Raw genomic sequence first — 22,982 nt, 5'->3', positions numbered from 1 at the left:
TTTAAAAACATAATTTTTTACTCTTGTGTAAACTGTAACTTATTGTCAGTTCTGTAAATCTGCACACAACAGGTGGATTTAGCAAAAATGCCCCAACACAGGTCAGCAGAGGCTCAGATGAATGTAGCATCATTTCAGATTTCAGACTGTATAATTTGGTAATACTTTCTAGTTACACATAAAAACTAATAGTCCCAAGCATTGTTTAAAATATATTTTTTTTAAACTTAATCCATTATGATTTATGCCAGTAGCAAATAAATCACTGTCTGTCTTCACCCTCTTACACATTCAGTATTTCCACTTACATTGTCACCTTCACTCCTCAGTTTCCAGAATGGCTGGATATAAAACCAGGATCCCTCGTTCCCGGCAGCATCCAGAGATACCCGCATAGCATTCTTCTCTAGCAGAGCTGGCAGTCTCTTATTGACTGTGAGGTACTTGTTACTTTTTATGTGCAATAGCTATGAAAAAATAGTAATTTAAAAAAATCAGTACAGCTGTTGCTTTTTCTCCCTTCAATCAAAAGAGGAGGCACAGGCTTTCACACTGTAGTGATTTTTCATAACATACATACAGACAAAATAAAACTAGAAGAGAGTTATCAGAATATATTGCAGTTTAGTAAAACAGATGCTACATCTCACGTTGACAGAAATGTGTCAGCACTCAATTTTACAGCATAAACTACACAAGTAGGGCAAGGGTCTATTAATAGAGTTACCTTCAGGAATTTCATCCATTACAAGAAAGTTGTACTGCACTTAAGAAAATAACTTCTGTCTCATTTATATGTCACGATGTACAAATTACTTCAGTGATTTAAAAGGAGCTGCACAGAACTTGTATAATATGATTTTGAAATAAATCTTGAAAATCAAAGATACATATTTACATTCAGATTCTAGCTGCAGCAGCAGAAATTACACATAAAATTTATATTATGACATATTATTTAAATATGAATATGCAGCACTTCTGGTAGGCTTTAAAACAGACAGAAAAACACAATATTGTAAACTTCACCACGTTATGTTTACCTGACCCTTGACAATCCAGATTGCAGTGGTTAGTTTCATTTTCACTGTAACCTTGAAATGAAACAACTGTTTCCTTCTGGGTTCTGAGAAAAGGCAGATGGATTTCAATAGGTTTACCTGTATGACATTGCTGTATTTTACAATTTCGCCCAACAGCTTTCTGTTCTCGCTTTCATTCTGCTTTTGTTCCAGTTCTGCTGCATGCTGCAAGAGAATGATTATTTCTTTAAACTCTACAATATCAGTACCTGTACTCAGCTACTGGAACAGATACGTGTAAAAATGAAATGAAATCACATTCAAAATGCTTCCTCCAACCTGCAAGCATCACTGCACTGAAAATACTAGCACCTGAATCCTGTTGCAGCATGATTTTCTGAACTATAATCACCCAGACCCTGTGTAATGATTCCCATTTTTCATTACCTAGAATAGAAACTCAGTCACAATTTATGGATCACACCCGAGATGCATACTATTTTAAAAATTTTCAAGCAAGAAAAGTAATTCCAGGTGCTTTATTTCATCCTGAAAGAGGAAAAAGAATGGCCTATGATTAGCCTCTCCCTGTCACCATTCCTTTTACTTGTTGCGTTTTTAATTGCATATACATACATTTACTTGATATACAACAAAACAAAGCTAGTAGGTCACACATTGCAAAATCAAGGCTAAGCACAATAGTCTGGGTCAAACACAGCCACAGAACAGTATCTCAGCTCCTAGCTCTAACTGCTGTATAGCTAGCTCTAGCCACACACCATGTGCCCTCCTTGCTGTTTTTAACTGGAACCACCGACAGCCTCTCTCCACTGCACATGAAACTATCAACCCGGTTTGATATGACCTTGTTTTCATTTAGTTTTATGCACTAAATTATAACATCAGGCCAGCTCTTTTTCAGAGGCAGAGGAGTTGCTCCATCCACACTGTATTAATGCAAAACAAAATCTGCCCAATGGCTCAAGGAAGAATCACCTAGACTGAAAGCAAAGATAACGGCAATTCTGAGGAATTTCCAGACTAAAGCACTGAAAACATCTCTTTGTCCACTCCTTTACCTGACTCCTGGAAAGGACGTCTGAAAAAAATAGCATGATTTAAACCAGGTCTCACTCCTGATTTTAACAACTCCATTTTCATTTTATAAAACTTCTGAAAGCAATATTTTGCTTAAAGCAAAGGCAAAACCCCCAGCCCAAAGTAAGACAAAAATGAGGGCAGGGGCAATAAATGCCCATCAGGAGGTAGGAAAGTAAGGAAAATAAAGTTGCTACACTGGCATAGTAATATTCATCACAGTGATTCCCAAGGCATTTATTATTCTTTCTCATTCTATTGTAGTTCTACAGTCTGCAGATTGAGATAAGATTACAAGTATAGATGTCCCTTACTTGAAGTTTCTTCAGCAGTGCTGCTTCTGTATGGTTTCCTTGTTTAGCTTGCTTGGCTTTCCAGTACTGCTTCTGGGCTGAGTATCGGTTCATAGGACACACCTTGAAAAGGCAGTCTGTGGAAGATTGAAAGAAACATTCATAAATAATGTTGAAAGACATTTCCTTCATTTGTAAGTATGCTTTGGTTGGTTTTCTTCTTCCAGAAATGCCTAGCTACTGGTGTTTAAACATAGTCACCAAAGAGCTTAATGACAACGATACCATAAACAGGGTGGCAGAACAGCCGAGTTGAACCAAAAGCCTTCAATTCCCACATGTGCCCACTCCATGCAGTCTCCCTGTAAAAGTCCCAGGCTGTGAGCCTGCCATATGCAAAACTGCCTGCTGCCTTATTAGCACTCCTTGCTGCAGCACATTACGGATGCACTGTTTGAAGGCATGGAAACCTTGAAAAAACAGTCCTGCTTTCTGTACGCCATACACCCGGCGGCCCTGGTGCCTCTGGCACTGCTGAAACAACTGCATGGGCATGCAGCTGCAAGCCACCAAGGAGGTTAACATGGTGTTCAGGTCTGTAAGCACTTTTGCCAAGATTAAAAAAAAGTAACCGTGAAAACAACAAAGTGACACAAACTGAACATCACCACCACCCAACAGACCAGATGAAAAATGGCTAAGGAGGAAGGGAAGGCTGCTCACAGGAATTGCCCGAGCAGGGTGGCTGAGCAAACAGAGCAGGGGGTACTCCCCGAGGAGACTGCAGCCAGCAGGGGAGCCACGGAGTGAGAAACAAGAAGCAGTGAATGAAAGAGAGTTGCAACACACCCACCCTCATCTCCTCCCCATTGCACCCCCATGGGGACCACATGCAGCATGCAGTGAGGGGGCTGGGTACCGGGAAGGGGGAGAGATGTGTCTGGAGGGAAGCCAAGGGATGCTTCCCTAAGATTGTTAATCTTCACTTCCCAACCCCAGAATCAGTAATTGAAAACTAATGTTATCTGGCAATAAACTAAATTTTGTGAAATCCCCTGACTCAAGACCTTTTGGGATTTTTGGAGCCAGTGACAGTTCTATAGATGGGAAATAGAGGCTCACAATCCATCCAAACCAAACTAACTTACAGTGATAAATGATACCTAGTCTTGCATGGTCCCACTCATCACTTGCTGTAAAAGCTAGGCTTGAAAGACCTTTTACTTAGCAAATGTTAGTATCTGTCCTTTCAGACCCCGCAACTGGCCAGAGGAAAGGACAGGGAAGTATTAATTAGCAATCAGAGTTTTGCTGAGACTAGTGAGAACATACAGGACTGCGTATGTATTACAGCGTGAAACCCTTCCCCAGCATGAGTTGCAATTTATAGATATCAAAGGAAGGTCTGTCCCAAACTATGAGCTCTCCATGTTTAACTGTCACAGACAGCCAAGCACTGTCTGAGGACTAATCCACCCCCAGAGGAGAACAACCTCTGAAGAATTTCCTCCCTGCTCCATGTCAGGGTCTCAGGAAGGTAGAGATGGGAGGGAAGCAACTAGTCATACCTGACTCCCAGCCACCCAACTGCAGCACAAGCTCAAGCCATGTAATAGCTGCAATATATCCTACTTAGAAGAGGTTTCACCCTAGGGCTGGATTAAGAACAGAAAGAGTTCCTCTTCTGATCCCACAAGCACATCTTGCAGGCACTGACACCCCAGTTTGGTCAATCAGCAACATCACTTCTCTAATCATCAGGCAACTTTCCCACAAAAAAACAGACTCTGCAACGCCACTGAAAAGCCACATTGCACTGTGTATGGCACAGACAGTGCTCCTCACAAAAATACAGAAAAGGAAGAGGAAAAGAGGAGAACAAACACTCTAGCTCCATGTGAGCAACATGAAGCGCTTATTTACCATCGCACTCCGCACAATTAAAGGTATACACATCACACAGCACAGAATAATTTGAGAACAGTCCTCTCTGCCCTCAGCTCTCCAGCTGCCTTCTCTGAAGAGTCTCTTTCCAACAGCACTGTATAGTCACCCTCGTCTCTGTTATCAAAGGTGCTGTACTATGAAATAGCAATCACAATATCAGCACTAAGGACATGTCCCACTTACTGGATCAATGTGTAGGTGACCCTGCTGAATTTACCAGCTTTGAGTACCACTTTTAAATACAGTGTAATCTTGTCATTCACCCATTACTGTCACAAAAATGTCAGCAGGGGAAGCTACAGGGAACTATCCTTAAGTCGTGGTCTGTGTTTTTAACCACTAAGTCAGGTCAGCAGCAGACAGTTTCTGTTTTACAGTGCTCTTCTACTCGCTGTCTAATTCCCATAGCAAGTTTAACACCTGCTGTTACTAACTACCCAAGACTTGTTCCAGCTCTCCAACCCACAACAGCAGGTATGGGAAGTCCCACCTATCACACATGTGATGAGAAATATTTCCTAACTGTTCCACTCCTATGAGTGAAAATTCAAGTGTCAAACTCTCAACCTCTCTGCAGAAGATGCTACATATCAAGGCAGATAGTATTCTCACTTTCAACACTGTCAGTCCAATGGAATTACTCTTTCATACAGGGAGGACGAGGAGGAGATTTAGCTCCTTTGAGATATATCCTCCAATATATGCCCACCTCTTCCAGTCTGTGAGGAGTTACTGAAATTCACATTATCTCTTGTAACACAACAGGAAAGGGAAGGGATAGTGTGAAAACTGGCTTTCCCTACCCTCAGTAAAAATGAACTTTCATTACCTGAAGTAAAACAGGCAGCATTCTCAACTACAATCAGGCCCAGCTAAGCAGAGCTATCTGATGTTAGTGCTGCCAAAACCACTAGCATAAGACTGTGCCACTCACTCCTCCCACCACCTGCATCCCCCGAGCTAGCAGTTTGTGACAGTGCTGGCTCTCAAGCCACAAGCTAAGCTGCAATGGTTTTAGTTCCCCAAATTCGGCCACACATATATTGGCCATCATTATACCAAGTTTTATTTGCATTGCCTCTTCCCTTCATGGCAATTGATCTTCCTCTACTGTTCATAGCAGCAGAGGTTATTCATACAAAAACACCGGTGGCAGAACTTTCCTTGGCACTGACCCGAAGTCCTCACTGATTTGCTCCCTAATCACAGCCCTGAGTTGCTGCTCCTACAAGAAAGTGTTGCAAATCTTCGTCAAAGCAAACCCAGCCACCTTGTAAAGGTGTTTACTTCCATTTGAAAGGGGAACATTTACAATGAGAACTACATCACACAACTTAAGAGTACATAACTCCCACATAACTTTTACAATATCCTGGACACAGAGAAGGAAAAAAAACACAAAACAAACCACAATTACAAAACACCTGTGTACTGTTAAATTGTACTGTATGTTGTAGGAGATTTTACTTTGAGTATCAGGATTTCAGCTCATAAGACATAAGTCTGTTATTGTTTTCTGTAACTATAATTAACAAGCCTTCTCAAAAGGCTTCATGAAACATTTCTCTGAAGTAACATCTTTTTTTATAGGACCAGTCTTCATTTCTCAGTTACTCCCCACACATCCTGCTACTTGAGTAAACACACCGCTTCCCATCCTCATGCAAAGTCTCAATGCACTGTGCCAGCACGCTGCACAGAAATGCAAGATGTACACGGATGTGCAGTCACTACTGAGCAGGTCTGTCTTCCAAAGGTGGGTGAATTTTTCCTAATGGTAGTTCTCAAAGAAAAGGAAATGTAGAGCAGGTGCTAGGTAACCTCAGCCACCACGCAACTCTGTCTGTAGCCGTGCTGCATAACGCAGTTCTGACTTCCAGTCTAGTGCTTTAGAAGTTGAACTACCAAAACCTTTTAAAATCAGTATTATTTCAACTGTATTTTCCTCAATTTACAGACTAAAACAAATATGTATTCTTTGTTTCCAGACAAGTTTTTTTTTAAGATTCCAGATACATTAAAAATAGGTCTTCTCATGGGCTGGGTGGGGTTTTTGCGCTTACTTTTATTAAAGCAGCAATAAGATACTACACAAATTCAAGCTTTGTGGTCCTAAACATCAGGAGGGGGGAAGCAGAGCCTGCCTCAGGGAAGCTATATTTTAAATAAACAGGAAAAAAAGAGAAACCAAGGCATAAATTTATAATGCAACTTTACAGCACACACAGTAGATAAAAAGCTCAGCCCTCCTGGAGGTCAGTCTAGCAACCCGCTCATGAGACAGACTGTCTCTTCTAACTTCTCTAGACATTCTCTGACAGTCATAGTTCCTAAATCATTACGATAGAGTTTTACATAAATGCTTCTCTTCCTGGGAACCCTAATTAAGTAGGCACTATCAAAGGTAAACAAATAGCTTTAAAGCAAATAGCTTAAAAGTATCAGCCAGTTTCACTTACTAAACTGCCATGCATTCAACTTCTGCAGTTTCATCAGTCTTCTCATAGCCCCAGAATCTTCCAGGCAAAATTCCAATTACTTATGCACAAAGTGAGGATGGAGAAAATAAGAAATACTGCCACCCCAGCTCATATACATTTTTAAAGCAATGAAGATCACCTCAAGTTTTCTTTACAAAATGGAAACAAAGGGAAGCTCTCCCTGGTCACACTCCAGGTTTAAATTCCTACAATACACCTTGGCTCATTAGAGAGTAAGAAAATATGAAAATTATCAGTATTGAGACACATATCAAATGCTTATTGGGGGGGGGGGTGACATTTCTTAATCAGAACAATCAAAAGATTAAAAGCAGCAACTCCCAGAGTGCAGGCAAAATCCACAGAGGATGGACTCAGCACCGAACTGACCATCTGCCTGAGCCTACAACTGTGCACAAAACGCCAGTCTTCAAAAGGCGATAGTGGGTGCAACAACCACCCACAGCACATCCTCTGAGCAAAAAGCAACTACACTCAGGAAGTGTGAAAAGGAAAATAACCCGTATTATGCCTTGTACATGTTTCTTGCAAATGGATAAAGATAGCTTAGAACAGTATTTGTCCAATGCTTTCTCTCCCCTCCCTGCTCTCCCCACCCCACACCCTCCCCCTTTATTTTTAAGTGTTAGAAATTCAACTCTTGCCCGTCATGGAAGACTTCTATGATTTGCAGAACTAGAGAAATTATCACATGGCTTTAATTAAACCAGCAGGCTGATAAATGAGTAAGTGGAAGTGTTAGAGCTATTAAATCACAGTGTATACAAATCCATGTGTTTCAAAAAAAAATATAGAAAGGTGAAAAAGAGCTGAATCGAGAATGGAAAGGGAGGAATGCAAGGGAGCAAGGAGGGGGGCAATGAAGAGTCCTAAGGAGGACAACAGAGAAAGCCATCAGGAGTCTGAGAAGAAAATGAAAGCAATTATGGAACTGAAAGAAACAAGATGAAAACACAAAGACAAACCAAAACGATGCAGGAGAAGGCAAGTAAAAAGCAAAGTGGCAGATGGCAGAGGAAAGGGTAGGAGGAGGAAAGGAGAGAATGCAGAGGAACGTAATGGAAGGGAGAGAAGAAAGAACAATGTCAGAAAAAGCTTATAACAGACTAAAAATTCAGAGAAAGAAGGATACTTAGAACCTCAAACCACTTTCACTGCAGATCCTTCAACAAAAGGGGTTATAAAATGTAGGGAAGTTTAAATCAGTTTAAGAACTGGTCATTTTATATCTCAAATAGAAAAGAGACTTGGGATCCTTTTTCAGAGTTGCTAAATTTGACCAACAGGTCTTATCTGTGCTATTTTACACCTTGGAAGCTGAAAGTGTTTCCCACTGGAGATAACAGTATCAAGCTGAGGTGAGTTTAAGGTCACAGTCTAAGAAAGCTTGCAGTGCTGTTGCTCATGATGTGACTTTTCTTCAGAGGTACAGGAATTCTGGCACATACTCTTCTTCCTAATCTCTGTGAACCTAGCCCTGCAGCAGCGTAAGCAGTTCCATCACGACACTAGAGTGCTTTAGCTGTCACTAGCTTCAGTTAGAATTAGGACAAGAAGCACCTGGCTTGATAGTCCCTTAAATTCAACTGCAAAATAGTAAACATCTTTTTCTTTTATTTTTTTCCTTCCCCAACAGACTTCAGGAAACACATGTGGGACCAAATTCTGCCCTCCTTTGCACTGATGCAAATCTGGGTATGCACACTGACGAACACAGAGCTACTCCAGGTTCATTCAAGTGTGACTGAAGGGGAAATGTGGACCACAGCTTCTTTGTATGGACACAAACGAAAAGCAACCACAGCTTTCCTTAGCTTAACAATACTCCGTTTTGTAGGATGTTCTGAAACAACGAGAATAGCTACCACCCACTCAAAAACCCAGAAAGCAAACACGTAACAAAACCGAAACTGCTATTTTGAGACACCAGTATACACAGGCTTTCAGTTCAGGCCAACAGCTCAGCACCTAAATTTGATCCCTGAGTGAACTTTGTAGGAGGGATACAAGTCCTTAGAAAACACAATCCTTTCTCCCCCACCCCGTTAGGGATAGTTTATAAAATATTACCAAAAAAGAGCAAACATAGTCCTCTGATGTTAATTTTCAGAGTCAGTCCTTGGAATCCAAACATCTTGTTAGAAACATGCCTTTCTCATAGTTCTCTGACTCTTAGGTCATGCTCTAACCTCAAATCAAGGCCAGTTCAGCTATCAGTGATAAAAACATTGTAAACCATACAGACAGCAGTTCCTATTACTAAAGAGGCCCTACTCTTCCTGCTGTTAGATGCTATTTTTAGTTGTTTATGTCTAATCATTCAATTAATCATTCATGTCTAAGTCGTCTTCTTATGTCAAGAACCTACTTAAAGCAGGTTTTCTTTGTTTTATGAACATTGCTGTTTTAATTGAATATTATTTCCCACAAGACTCTGGGGGGGGAGGGGGGGGGGAAGGGTGGAATATAGGTTTTGCTTATGTTTCTTGGTTATAAGAACAACATTTAGCAACTCTTTTGCCTCAGTGCTCTTGAGCAGAGGTAAGACATTTAACAACACATGGCAGAGATGTGCTTTTGGTTGCTGTCTTAATACAGACACCTGTGTGGTACCAGGCACTAAATTCCAATTAGACAGCAAATTTCTGCTGTGTTCTCAGCAAAACCCCTGCTACTCCCACACTTCAAAATTTGACTTGTAAGATGAAGGAGAAAACAATGAAACAATGGCTTTATCTTTGCTGTAGCCATCCTCCTGAATGCCACTTGATTACACATATGTGAAGCAGCATGCAAATGCTACTAGATGTGGCCCCTAAGAATATATCCGTGATGTTATAAGCATGGTAGGTTGCATCAGTTAAGGTGACAAAACTCACTTTTTCACTAATTTAGCTTCTCCAACAGATGTTGCAGTTCACCCACACCTGCATGCTACCACAATGCTAGCAATAGCTACACAAGCCACTTCAAAATTAAGTCAGATATGGGTGCACCCTAAACCAGAAAGAGGTAACAAGTGACAGGAGGAGAGGCTGCTGGAGCCAAAGGGAGCTAAGAGGCAGCAGTGAGGAGGAGAAGGAAAGTAACTAGTAACAAGTTTTGGGGCAGGAAGGGAAAGGAAGAAGAGGCGATCCCCAAGAAGCGGAGGATCTGAGTTAAAGGTTAGATGCTGTGGTGAAGAGGGAAGAGAGGCAATAAGAAATAAAGGGATGTGTTATGCAAGCAACAGAGGTTGTGATAGGGAACGTAGCCAAAACTGTCTACAACTAATAGAAAACATTCCCCTGCAGAAGCTAGGATGTAATGCAGAAGCACAGTCCTTGCATTCCCCCAGCAGCAGCAGACAGCTGTATCTCTTGTCAGTGTCTCATCCCCTTCTGACATACGATCTATGTACACATGTACTACTACCACCACTGATGGCATGCCATTAGCGCTGAGAGTTCAATAACCTTGCACCCTGGATCAAAGTGCCCAGACCTTCTTGATGCTGTTGAAATAACTTTTTTGTGTGTGTGTGAAAAAATTCGGCACAGAACACTATCAACTTTTTCCTTCTTTGCCTCTTCAAGTTAGGGAAGAACATCACAGAATTGTGCAAAAAGAACTCTACCGTACTGAGGTTATAAAACCAAGCCCTCAATAGACAATGAAAAAATTAAGGTTGTCTTTTTAACATTTGTTCAGCTCCTTGATTGTAGGCATTTGGATGTATTCTGCAATTACACTGTCACATGCAACTCTTTTGCAGTGACCTCTGTCTCACCTAGAAATCTGGGTATGTCCTACTCTGGGAAGAAGTGACAGAAATACTATCAAAAGAATCACCATCTGAAATTTTGCGCAACCTGGAAACTGAATTAAACATGTATTTGCAGGCAGCAAGAGGGTGAAATCACAGTTCGGTAGCCTGAAAGCCACACTGGAGAACTAGATGCTATCCCCATCTCTGCTATAAAGTGTTCCATGACACCACACAAGTGACTGAAATATATTACTATTAGTTTCTAAGCACACATCCTCACTTTCTCAGTTTCCAAGATCTGCCAATGTGCTGAATGCTCACAGCTGGAACTGGAAGTAACTGCTGATGTTTCCTGAATATATAATGGAAAGAAATCTCAAATACTCCGGGCAAGCAGAACTTCAGTCTCTCAATGTTTTAAACGTAACTTTTTTACCATAATAGCATATACATTACAGTATTAATAAACACTGGTAATAAAATAAGGTTAAGAATGTCAGTGCAACCTCTTGAGACAGACACAAGCACACATGAAATGCGTTTCCCTTGCTCTAAACCAGGCAAGCCACCATAACTGTCTATCTCTTAATAGGTGTGAATCCAAGCCCATTTAAGCCAAAAGAGGTCTGGACCAGGTTAGTAAGACTAGTTTGGCACAGATAGAGCCAAAGGCTTAAATCAAGACTGAGAGCTTTTATTCCCGCCCCCCCCCCCCCCCCCCCCCCCCCGGCATATAAACAGACAGAACTTCTGATACCACAGGAGTATTTTTTAGCATTCAAGAAGTAGAAACTGCATGTTGTCAGTGCATTGTTATTTTTTTTAATAAGAAAAACAGCAGAATCATCCAAATCTACAAGGTCATGTCTAAGAAAGCTGAGAAGAGTCAGATGCGGGTTTAAGCTAAGCAAAACAAAAGGCTGACAAAATATTTGGGGGTAGTCTTTAAAATGCTGTCTTATCTCTAAAAAAAATAAACCAGCAGCTCAAGTAGTTTTGATCCTCATGAGCTTGTTTCCCACTTACAGTAAGAACAGGGCTGGAGCAAGGAGCTGGTCACACAGCAGGGGATCAGCATTTAGTGTACGGAACAGAGCAACCAACTCTTGGACTACAAGAAAATTGGTCTCTTTCCCCACGTTTTCTACCTACCCCACATGCCTTTGCTGATTTGGTATTTAGTTCTCAAAATCTGTCATTCACATTCCAGTTTGAAACTTTGGCAACGTGTTCATAAACCATGAAGGCATCTGGGAAGTTAGGTGTCTGGTAATGCAAAGTGTCCAAGGAGTTAGAAAATGCCTCAACTGGTCATTAAAAAAACATTATTCCCAGTTACTGACCTCTGAACTTCTTTGGAGGATTAGCAAGGTCACCTGCCTCTGGCTGAACCACACACCGGTCATCCACTAACCTATAAAAACAAAAGTTATTACACTTACTAAAATATGCATTTAACATCACTGCATATAAATGCAGAGACATACCTGTCACGCCACAGATAAAGAAGCTTACACATTTCTCCAATTTAATTTGAAAAATACCTTAGAAGCATAACCAAGAAAACTCCACATTTTCCTTCAAGAAAGAGGATTTCTTCTATTGCACTAAATTATAGCCTGTTTCAGTTAAAGTCCCTTTGTTACACCGTGTACATTGATGTTACATGTAAAATTCTTGTTTTCTCTCATTAAAGCCCATTAAACCTGAATCAGAAATAGTTTGTTTTTCTGCAGCTGTCAGATTTTCTCAGCTGTTACCCTAGAGCATAATCATCAAAATCAACAGTCTCTGAGCGACTTAAATAAGCCCTGGAAAAAGACCTCGAAGAAAAATGTTGGGAAGGTACACTTGCATTTGCTACAAGAAAGGATATTTAAAGCATTATGGGTTAGCTTGGCCGTACACTTGCAAGCTGTCCCATGCTTGCAGATTGCTGCACCCCACCAGGGACTTCTAAGGGGATGCACAGCAAGCAGCCTTCACGTGGGTACACGGGAATATATATGTGGATCTGCTGACACTTATCAGGACATGCAGGGGGGTTTCTCCAGTGACTTGTTGTTTCATAACACTGTTTTGTCTAGAATTTGAATCTGGAATTCAGTAAAGCATCTTGGGTTTTATTCTTTAAACATTCCGCTATTCTTCACCATTTCCAATCTTTCCTCTGAGGAGGTATGTGGAATTAAGATTCAGCTCCGATCAAAACTCATAGGACCACATTTTCCTTTGCTAAAATGAATAAGCATTTCGTTTAATCCACACCAGAAGATCTAAATAGCGAATCAAACATATTTCTCACAGTATTTTAGAAGTTAAATAAGCAATCAAATTCAAAAATATAAATTGTTAATCTTATCACAGAACCTCCTAAACATAAATTCAGCTTCCTTTCAGGAAGCTATCCTGTAAATAGTCTGCCTGTTTCAAACAATTATTCAGGAAAATCATGTTTAAGGACACACCACTGTCCTGCCACTTCACAACACTCTTAGCAGCATCTTCTGTGGGAGGTTGCCAGAAAAAGCACAATTTGGGTTCAGCCAAATACACAGTACACGCATTCCGTTTTCACTGAAGTTGGTGAAGGCTTCACATCTACCCACAAGCACAGCAAGACCCGTGCCCCAGCACGCCCATGAATTTTCTACCTCTAGCAAGCTGACTGCTGACAAGCTGCCCACTGTGGTTGCAGCTCCCAGAAACAGAAATGAAAACAACAAAGAATTTTGGAAGTCAGCAGCTCAGATCTTATAACATACTTGGATGCAAACGTGAAATGTCAGTGAGGAAGGAGTAACAGTTCCAGAAGCAGGCAGGGGACCTGCCATGGCCTTATGGAGTTGTGTTTTTCACAGTCTAGGTTAGGCCAGGCTTAACAAGAACAAAGAGAGGTTTAACAGCAGGACTTAGGAAGAGTCAGCCCTGCAGGATGTCCTCTGCCTAAGGTGTAATGGGCCTAAGCTTCCTATAAACAGCACCTAAACCCTGGAGTCCCAGAAGAAACAGGGCTGGAAAGGACGAGCTTAACAGATGGTTCTTCAAAGGACTTTAATGTCAAGAAGTACTCCCCCCTCAACAAAATCCCTCAAAGGCTTTCTGAATGAACCCATAAAGTTTGACCCTTAAGCACTGTCAGGACGGAGGACAGTACATTGGAAACTCAGCGTAATTCATAAGGAACATCTTGTGTTCCTTAGTGACAACTTGTGCACTCTCATGACAACTATAACTGTGGATGAACTGCAAAACTTTCTTCATGGAGCCACAGCACTGTACCAAAAGCCATATAGAAAACAAGGTGTCGGTGCCGAGAAAAGCAAAGAAGATCTTGCACACTCTGAGTCAGTTAGCTGCCGTGTTCAAACATGTTAGACTTCCAAGATTCAGAAAATAGACATTAAACAATATCAATCACTTTCATTTAAGCATTCTCTAAAGGCACAAAGATAAGGACCATAAATGAGTTCTATGATCATTAGGAACCCAAGACATCAGGCAAGACAAAGGAGAAAGGAATCCCTGCTACTCCCATCCTATAGACATGAAATGACAGCACAGAAGATTGACCTGTAGGCAGGACAGCAGCATGGCAGACCAGAAACATCATCTCCTGAGCCCTTGCTCAGTGCCTCAGCTTTTGACACCTTCAGACAAAAATCTGAATAAAACATTACTCTGTCGATATAACAGTCTTCCAACAACTGAATCCCCAAAATTTCTATGTAATGACATTCATCCTGTATTCCAGCAGTATATCCTTCAAAGAGTTCAGCAGTTACTTGTTACTGTAGAGGTGCTTGTTACGGTACTGTAGCGAGAGCTGAGCTGCACACAGATGCAAGACTTCAGCCTGTTCTGTAGGCTGGAACAGAAGAGGCTCTTCAAACACAGACAACTTCTTCTGATACACAATTCAAATTATTCAGATCCCACTTTTTATACGGAGCCAAAAGGCAGCTGTTGGTTTGTTACTGAAGCCTGCTAGGTGGCTGCATTAAACCCTCAGTAATTCACAACCTTTGTAACCTGCAAACAATCGGTTTGAGATGTGTGAAACCAAACAACGGGCTTGACTACAAAAGGTCCCGGGCACCTGCAGCTTCTGTCAGACCACAGCACAGTGTGTTTTAAGATCACTCGCTTGCTGGTTTGTATAGGAGGCCAAAGTGCACCAGGCAAGACTCTTCTGATAAAGGCAGAATTTACTATATTATACCATTAAATTTTCAAGCTGTTTAAATACTGATCTAAATTATTATGCCAACATTCAAGCCACTGTATGATCCAAAAAGCTTTGGTAAACTTCAAAGGGTTTAATTCTTCAGGTGGACTGCAGACAATACTGCTTTGTGCCCTCCATTGTCATTCAGTACCTGGCAGGTACGACACAACTGCACTTCAGTTTTTCATATGTTGGTAGCATATAAATTACAAAGGAGTTCTCTGCACATGTATGATATGATTTTTATTTGTACAAGCTCCTCCCTGAACCCAATAACTATCTAGTTTATGCACAACGCCTCCAAGTAATTGTTGCACTGCCTCAGTAATTAAGTTGTAGTAGTTCACTGGTGCCTAAGAATAGATCACCAGAAAAGTCAAAATTATAATTACAGCCCTGGACTTTATGCATACCCCTTTGTATTCAGTAATTGCAGAATTAGGGTCTGAATGCAACAACGTTCATGGGGTTGCTTGTCAGTGAAGCCAGTGAAAGTTTTTCCACTTGCTGCAGGGGAAGCAAGGGCAGTTCCTCACCATGCCTCCACATGTAGCCAGCCTCAAAGACCAGCAGGTATTTAAGCCATTAAGATCTCACACTACAGTGCACAAAGCCACATTAAACAAGAATTGAATCTATCTAAAGCAATGCCTGGGAGTTAAGGTGTTCTTCTCAGCAGAGGCAGGGCAAAAAAGCAAAGGCAGCTTTCAACTCTTCTGTTAGCATTAGCCAGGATAGTGCACGACATCATGTGAAGTGGTCAAAGCACAAACTTGTACAGAGTCCTGCACCTATCTTCCTCTCCTTTGATTTTCCCCAATAATTTGGTGGGGTTAAATCTGTCCTTTCTCACCACATGCAAAGCCAGACATGGGTATCAGCATTCAAGTCAGTAACATCTTGCAGCAATTAATTCCATGTACAAAGTGGTACCTGCGTAAAAGTATTTACAAGCAGTTTCAAATATAGCGCCTCTCATTTCTGTTGTTTCAGCAACAAAAGGACAGGATCAACTTCTCCCAATCATTTGTATTCAGAAGTTGCCTAATATAAACAACTTCAAACTTCCCATACAGCTTCCAATATTGCTCTGCTCCCTGGGCACTGGGCAGAAGCGGGGAAACAATAACTTGCAGTAATTCCCACTAACTCTTTCTACAGGGTAGAAAAGCAGACTTCATAGGGACTTTCACTGAAAGAAAAAACAGAATGAGTCTGCGAAGCACCACTGGGGACTTGATGCGGATTTGGGGAAACAGGAGGAAGGACAGAGATGGGCGGAGCAAGACTAAGAGATAGCAGTGTTAAATGATAAGGCAGGTATGTTGGCAGAAAAGACTACTGGTACCTAGGTTTACAGGTATGAATCATATATGCCGGATGAGTATTCATGTCCTACAAATTCCTCTGATTACCTAACACAGGCTAAAAGTAAACACACCAAAGGTTTCTAGGAACTCGCAGATGTAGCGCAAGGGTCAAGGAATAGTTGTATAGCTATAATCCTAGAAAAACTGTTCACAACAATGAGTTATTTTAAATTTACTACTGAGATACAGTTGCATTCTGGAAGAACAAAAAACAATTTAAGAAAAAAACAGGAAAGGAATGATGAAGGGTTTCATGAATTTTAGGGCTCTTTCATAATATAAGATGCTTTTTAGATTGTCCAAGAAAGCAGACACATAATACTCATTTATACTAGCCTTTTGCCCTCAATTAAAAAAAAAAAAAATCAACCTGAAATGTCTTTTGTCTCTTCCTTCCAACAGAATTCAGCTTTTCATAGCAAATACTATTCAGCAAAACAATACCTAAACAGACCAGAAAAAACACACATGAAACAGACTCTCATATACAAAACTAGACATACATGTGTGTGAGTGACTTGTTAAAAAATGCAAGACCCAGCTACTGATGTCTAACTACCATAATGCGCAGGGGCGAGCAGAAGTCAGCTTGGTACTCTTTACACATATGTAGAGTATTTTACTCCTCAAAAAGCTGAATAAACTAAGCTAGAGGGAATGTCTTTAAGATACTCAGCTGCTCAGCTTTTACCCTCTTAACAGCATCATCATTGCATAGATTTTCTGAGCAGCTTAAGGCCTGACAGCAGCAGGAAGAGGGGGCAATGTTGACAACAGACATCAGCAAGAAGAGCTGGACATTTTAATTGCCAGTGGAGCCAAGCAGTATCTTTGTTCAACATCAGCTCACAAATCAAGCTGAGGTTACATTCCAAAGACACATAACCTCAATACTCCTTTATGAGCAAAGAACCAGCCCTTTGAGCAAAGGACCAGCCCTTAAAGCCTCCCTCCCTTTGCTCCTCAGACGTCCCTTCACACACACAATGTCCTTATCAGAAACACTCCTCCAGAGCACTTTCCACCCAACATGCTTCTTCCCTTCCTAACGGCGGCTCTCACCTACAAAGCCTCTCCCACGCTCCACACACCCCAGCACACAGTAACCACTCGGGAAGAGAGGACTAGTCATATCACTAAGAAGCCAACCAGTAACAAACAATAGGTTATTAAAATTTTGCTGCCCTGGAAATCAAGCATCAAATACCTAAGTGCCAAAACAATCAGGTCCACCCAGTTCTTCTCCAAGTCCACCCATTTTTCATTTCATTGAGCCTCTTATCAGGCATTTAGGTCAGCCCACTTCTTGCTTGCTTCAAGCAGTCTCCTGCCAAAAGTCTACAGTCATCATACCTCACCCTTCCCAAAATGTGAGTTCATACTCCTTTTAGACTACCAGGCCTGATTCAAATGATTTACAGCTTTATGACTTAGCTCCACTGTATGAAATTTGTCCTTTTTCCTGTCTCTTTCCTTTCCAAGGCCAAATTTTTCATCATCATCTTTTCACGTCTGTGGTCTCTCTCCTACATTAACCCCAGCTTGCACAGAAAATAAAAAGACCCCTCCTTGCACTTAAAGCAAGGGCTATTAAGTTTCTGTACCATTTAGGAAGGTTCCACATTAAAAATCCTTTTTGATAAATGGGAGGATTGCAATACATGATACATAAATAAGAACTGCACTACATGCCAATGAGGTGCAGGAGCACAGGAGACTAGAAAGTCTGACTCCTGCCTCCCTCAAACTTTAGCAACATTATTCTTTCCTTTCAGAACAAATTTTAATTGCTACAAACACAAAACAAGGCAGGTTGAAAGAAGCTATTGAATTAATACCTCTACTCTGGGGGAAAAAAATATTTCTATGCATCTAAAATATTCCAATCTTCTCAAAGTGTCTTAAACAGCAGACAAATTTCACCATAAACCATCCTCAATTTCAAACATGAATGTGGGTGCATTTTATCTGAGCTACACAGATCAGGAACACTCAGCTATTCTCACCATGCTGAAAAATGCTTGTGTAGGTCACTTTGAATCATATCATCAAATGCCATGGAGACAGAGGGCAGAAAGCAAGATATCAAGCATATACTGGGAAACAAAACAACAGCATGGAAGTAGGCAGCTCCACATTTGCACTAACAATTGCATTAAGAATCAGCCCTCAAGTTTTTTTTCCTTATCTGATAGTACATCCATATATTCCTGTAACCATACCTGCAGGCTGGCATGTCGGGGGGGGGGGGGGGGGGTGGGGGGGGGAAGTTTTCCCTGTTCAATTAAGTAATTCAGCTATAAATCCTGAATGTCACTTTGTTATTCTTTTGTACTGCACTATATTCAGTCATGATTTTAGCTTCAGAAACCTGTTCAGTAGAATTTGCTTATCCCTTTCTGTAGTTATATTTACATTTAAATCATGGTGCAAATTATAATAGAGTTGAAATGAATTAGTACAATAGAATAAAGTGTTATTTGGAGATTACAGTGGAGGGGAGAAAACATGCTTCTTAGATTTTAGTCTCAGTTTTGCAGTTTTCCTGGCCTGCATAATAGGTAAGTCATTTATGCACAAATGAAATGGTACTGAGCTTAGCTTGCGCATACTAATTTTTGCCAAGTAAATAACAGTCACAGTATTTCAAGATCCTCACGTCAATACAACATACATTAAGTCACTTTCCAGTGGCGCCAAACACACCTATTTTCCGCCGTCAAAAGGGGGCTTGGGAGGTGGCAATGGGAGGAGGTGTGCCAGCCCTCCCCACCCAGCTCATTCCCCAGTCACACAAAGTCCTGCTACGCTTCTCCGAAACGGTGGTGTTCTGCTCCCAGGCTTGTTTTGGCTTCAGCATGTCTCAGTACCTTTGAAAAACAAATTACATTCCCATAAAACCAAGGAAATGTCTGATTTTCTTCCTTTCTTTGGTGGCTGGCGGTTTTTTTTTGGTTTTGGGTTCGGAGTTGGTTTTTTTTTTTTTGAAAAGATGAAAAGTAAAACTCTACCATACAAGTATGTTGTGATAGCTTAAAGGCATTTGATAGAAGAAAATCTTGCACATGAAAACATACTCTTTTGGACGAAATTTGTATTAAGACATTCTTTTAAAGCTAACACATGGAAAGGATAAAATGAGTATTAGGAAAGCTTTCTGAAAACAGTAGTGGCTTGCAGAACACAGACCTGCTAACAATATGTATCACTTGGGAGATTGAATAATTTTTCCATTACTAACATTTTCTCTCTTGGGTGAAATCTTGGTGCTCTCTAAACTTAATGACAAGATTTCCACTGATGTCTCTGAGGCCAAGATTCCACCCCAATGACCCTACCTTCCCAGAAGTGCACAGGATGGGGTGAAGTGTTTAAGTAAGAAGCACGAGTCAGCACCAAATGCATGGCTATACTGGAGACTCTTCAAAAGAAGGGAGCCCACCACTGCCACCACCAGCAAGCTCACCACTGCCAAATCAAGTTCACCTGGAGATGCAGTGGCACGTGCCATTCTGGTAGCCTCAGTTCAGCTCTGTAGAGCATAAGGTATCTAGCTCAAATCTATCATCTGAGATCCTTTTTCAGCCAAGACTGAGACAGGCACCTCCAGAGGGCAATAACAACCTACTCGAGGGCAAATGTGTGAAACAGGAGGATGAAGCATCTTCTGGACACAGCCTTCCTCTCTCCTTTGTCTACTGGCTACATGTGTAACTGAGATGACTATGCTTTGCCCAAACACATTAAGTGAGACCCCCAACCATCTCAGGATGGAGGTACTAACATCCTGCAAGGTTTTCCTCCTAATTCAACCGCAATGCCTGGCAATTTTTCTCTGGCTAAGACACAGATGAGAAACCCAGGTGGACCTGCTTAAGATATTCCTCCTGCCCCTATCCACCTTCCCTCTGTGCACTCATCAGCAAAACAAGACTGATAATAACACTGCACTCTTGGAGGTGCACACTCACTGCCAGGTTTCAAACAACAAAGATTAAGATGTTATGTTAATGTATCTACAAAGAATACGCATCTCCAAGTCTGCAAAGTCTTCTGCTTAAAGATAGCCAGCATAACCCACAGTATATATTTGAGGATGAGGATTTTTATGCTGATGCAGTTTGTCTCAAAAGATTACAGCCACTGAGGTGCAGTGAAACAAAACCAGGAAAATCTCCCTTCAGTTTCAATTAAGCTCACTCAACAATTGCTCACAAAGACAGTTGTGAAGGGTCATTTTAGTTAATGGTACACAAGGTGAAGAAGGTAAAGAAAGCTGTATTAATTATTACAATTGTTAAAACTCGAAATTTATTCATTTCAAGCAAGACTTTGAAAAGTGGAACGTAGCAGAAGTGAACAAATGTATTCTAATACTGTAGTTCTTTGAGCATGTTATCATACATTAAAATCCACACACATCATCATCTGCTCATCAGCTGTTCAACAGTCTATTTGAAATATCATCCCACATACAGTATTCATCTGAGGCTTTATATTCATGTTCTTCAGGGCAGAGGCCACATACCACAAACATCCATGATTTATCCTTGAAAATCCTCCATTTATTTTAGGAGCATCCAAGGTGTTCATCATCAAAGATTTTAAGTACAATCTCACTTCTGCAGCTCTCCTACTTAATCCTTACTCCAACTAGCTACACATTGAATGCAAATAGAGTAATAATAGTCTAGGGGTTTGCCCAACATAAACACGATGCTTAGAAATAAAAACAGAAAATCAAAATGTAGTATATAACTCTACTTGCCTACACCTTACAATTACCCATAATAGGCCTGGTCCTAAGCTCTCCCAATGTAAAAAAAGCATGGATGAAGTAGAAGGATGAAGTACTAGGTACGCTGATGTAACATACATTAGAAACACTGACACCGTGACCACTGTTAACTAAAAATGGGATTTTCAGGACTGTGCAAGCCTGTATCTTTACATGAATTTTATGCATGTAGTTGACTATTCAGCCCCTATCAGACTAAGTAGCTTAAATTTCTATGGTACATAGTGACTTCAGAAATGAGGTCCTATTAATACCATTACTGGTTTTGAGACCAGTGGACACACAGAAGTCATTGAGGGGTTACCTATTCAGCCGAAGACAGCAAAGCCAGCAGCAGAATTCTACTTCTAGCTTTCACCAGAATTTGTGCTTTTTGCACAGCTTTGTCCTTTGTCTATAGCTACATTGGACATATTTGTGAATGTCCTCTTGAAAGGACTGTTTTGAAGAACTGCATGCTAATGAAAGGAATCAGAAAGGCTGAACTTTCCACTGTTAACGCCATTTAATGAAAACAAAGAGAAAGGTTTACCCAGTAAAATACTGTTGAGAAATGCCAATATCTGTCCTGCGATCAAAAAGTGACGTCAACATCAAAAATGGTAATGAAGACATTCACACCTACACATTGAAACAGCAACATTTGTTGTATAAAGGAAGCATAAGCAAAAGGAGAGAATTAGGAAATTTACATTTGGCTGAAATAGCATAATGTAAAAATTCTGTTGTTTAAGTAGACAAACCAGCCTCATGATACTGTAAGGTCTCTAATGAACCTCAACAATTTCTGGGATAATAACATATATATAAACACATACATACACAAATTATCAGTCCTGCAAACGCAACTTGGAATCTAGATCCTGGAAATCAAAGCAAGTTATTTTTCCATCTTGTAACATAAACAGTAGTAATTCAGCTGACCAGTTGATGTCACACTATGTAAAATTGTGCATGGAAAATCTTTCTTAATCAAAATGCTGACGTTTTACACATTGTGCAGTGTTTATTTCACACAGCAATGGCAAATCATACCTGACCTTTTGCTAAAGTTAAAAAAAGTCCCCTTTTTCAGATAATGTAGATATCAAAATACTCTACCACCTTTGTTACATGTCAGGATACCAAAGAAAGCACCCATCTCATTTCAGAGGCCTTCAAATGGTGACAAGTCCTGAGCTAGTGTGAACATACAGAATTCCACGGAAGTTAGTCAAGCAGCACTCTTCTACAGCAACAATGCATCTGACCCAGTGTTTTTTATATTCTTTCTTTAGTGTACCTTCCTTTAGTTGCCCCAGAGCTGTCTTCCAGGCCTGCCAGCATTATTGTGTCACCACAACCATGCAACACAACCTGGGCCCCTACCAGGCACAGCGCCCTTCCACATGGCACGCCGTATGCTGGCACCAGGGACAAACCTTTACATTAACATTAACATTCCCCAACCACTTTCTTGCCGAGGCAGTGCTCTGGAAGTACAGTGCTGCCTGGTTTTGCTTTCAGATAAAAGGAGACCGCTCTCGGTTAACAGTGTAACCAACCATCAAGCTTGTACCCAACATGTAGTTCAGCTCCCAAAATCCTGTTGCTGGTTTCAGCATTTCAGTATTCTGCCTCCAGGGACAATGACGCTGTTTGCAAGAATTCACTGAACTGAGGTCTGCTCACCCTTTGATATGTGTCCAGCTCTCACGGACAGTAATGAGAATTATGCACAGTTAGGAAAGGATAAGAGAGGACTTCAACACGTGTCCCTGTTCTCTCAACAAAGGATTTGATTTTATTTATTTTCCTTTCGCAATGGTAAATGTTTATGAATTTTGCAGCTGGGCTAGGTATTTTTGCATATTCTCTTTGCTTTTCTGTTTCTTCTGCAGCAAGTTAAAAAACACTTTCCAAACAAAAACCAGCTGAAAAATTACAGTGGCTCTTATTTACTTGTTTTTAAACTGAGCAGAGCCAGTTTCCTAC

The 22,982-nt window shown here is 40.9% G+C and overlaps 2 protein-coding genes across 4 annotated transcripts in view; one reads left to right on the top strand and one right to left on the bottom strand.

Moving 5' to 3' along the window:
• LOC308065560 (uncharacterized protein) overlaps nt 1-22,982 on the top strand; it is a 185,967-nt gene that overhangs the window by 100,813 nt on the left and 62,172 nt on the right. The window lies entirely within an intron of this gene.
• The window catches only part of ITPR2 (inositol 1,4,5-trisphosphate receptor type 2), a 269,466-nt gene that overhangs the window by 224,265 nt on the left and 22,219 nt on the right, over nt 1-22,982 (bottom strand). For 2 of the 3 annotated variants that reach the window (XM_080392861.1, XM_080392862.1), the window contains exons 2-5: nt 11,956-12,026; nt 2,438-2,553; nt 1,161-1,247; nt 309-467 (exon numbers count right to left, since the gene is read on the bottom strand). In XM_080392861.1, the coding sequence (XP_080248987.1) occupies nt 309-467; nt 1,161-1,247; nt 2,438-2,553; nt 11,956-12,026 (433 nt within the window). The remainder of the gene's footprint in view (nt 1-308; nt 468-1,160; nt 1,248-2,437; nt 2,554-11,955; nt 12,027-22,982) is intronic. The other variant, XM_080392863.1, reaches the window with a different exon arrangement.

This window comes from Falco punctatus, assembly GCF_963210335.1.
Source record: "Falco punctatus genome assembly, chromosome: 6".
In the NCBI taxonomy this organism is placed as follows: domain Eukaryota; kingdom Metazoa; phylum Chordata; class Aves; order Falconiformes; family Falconidae; genus Falco; species Falco punctatus.
This window is presented reverse-complemented; position numbering and strand designations above follow the sequence as displayed.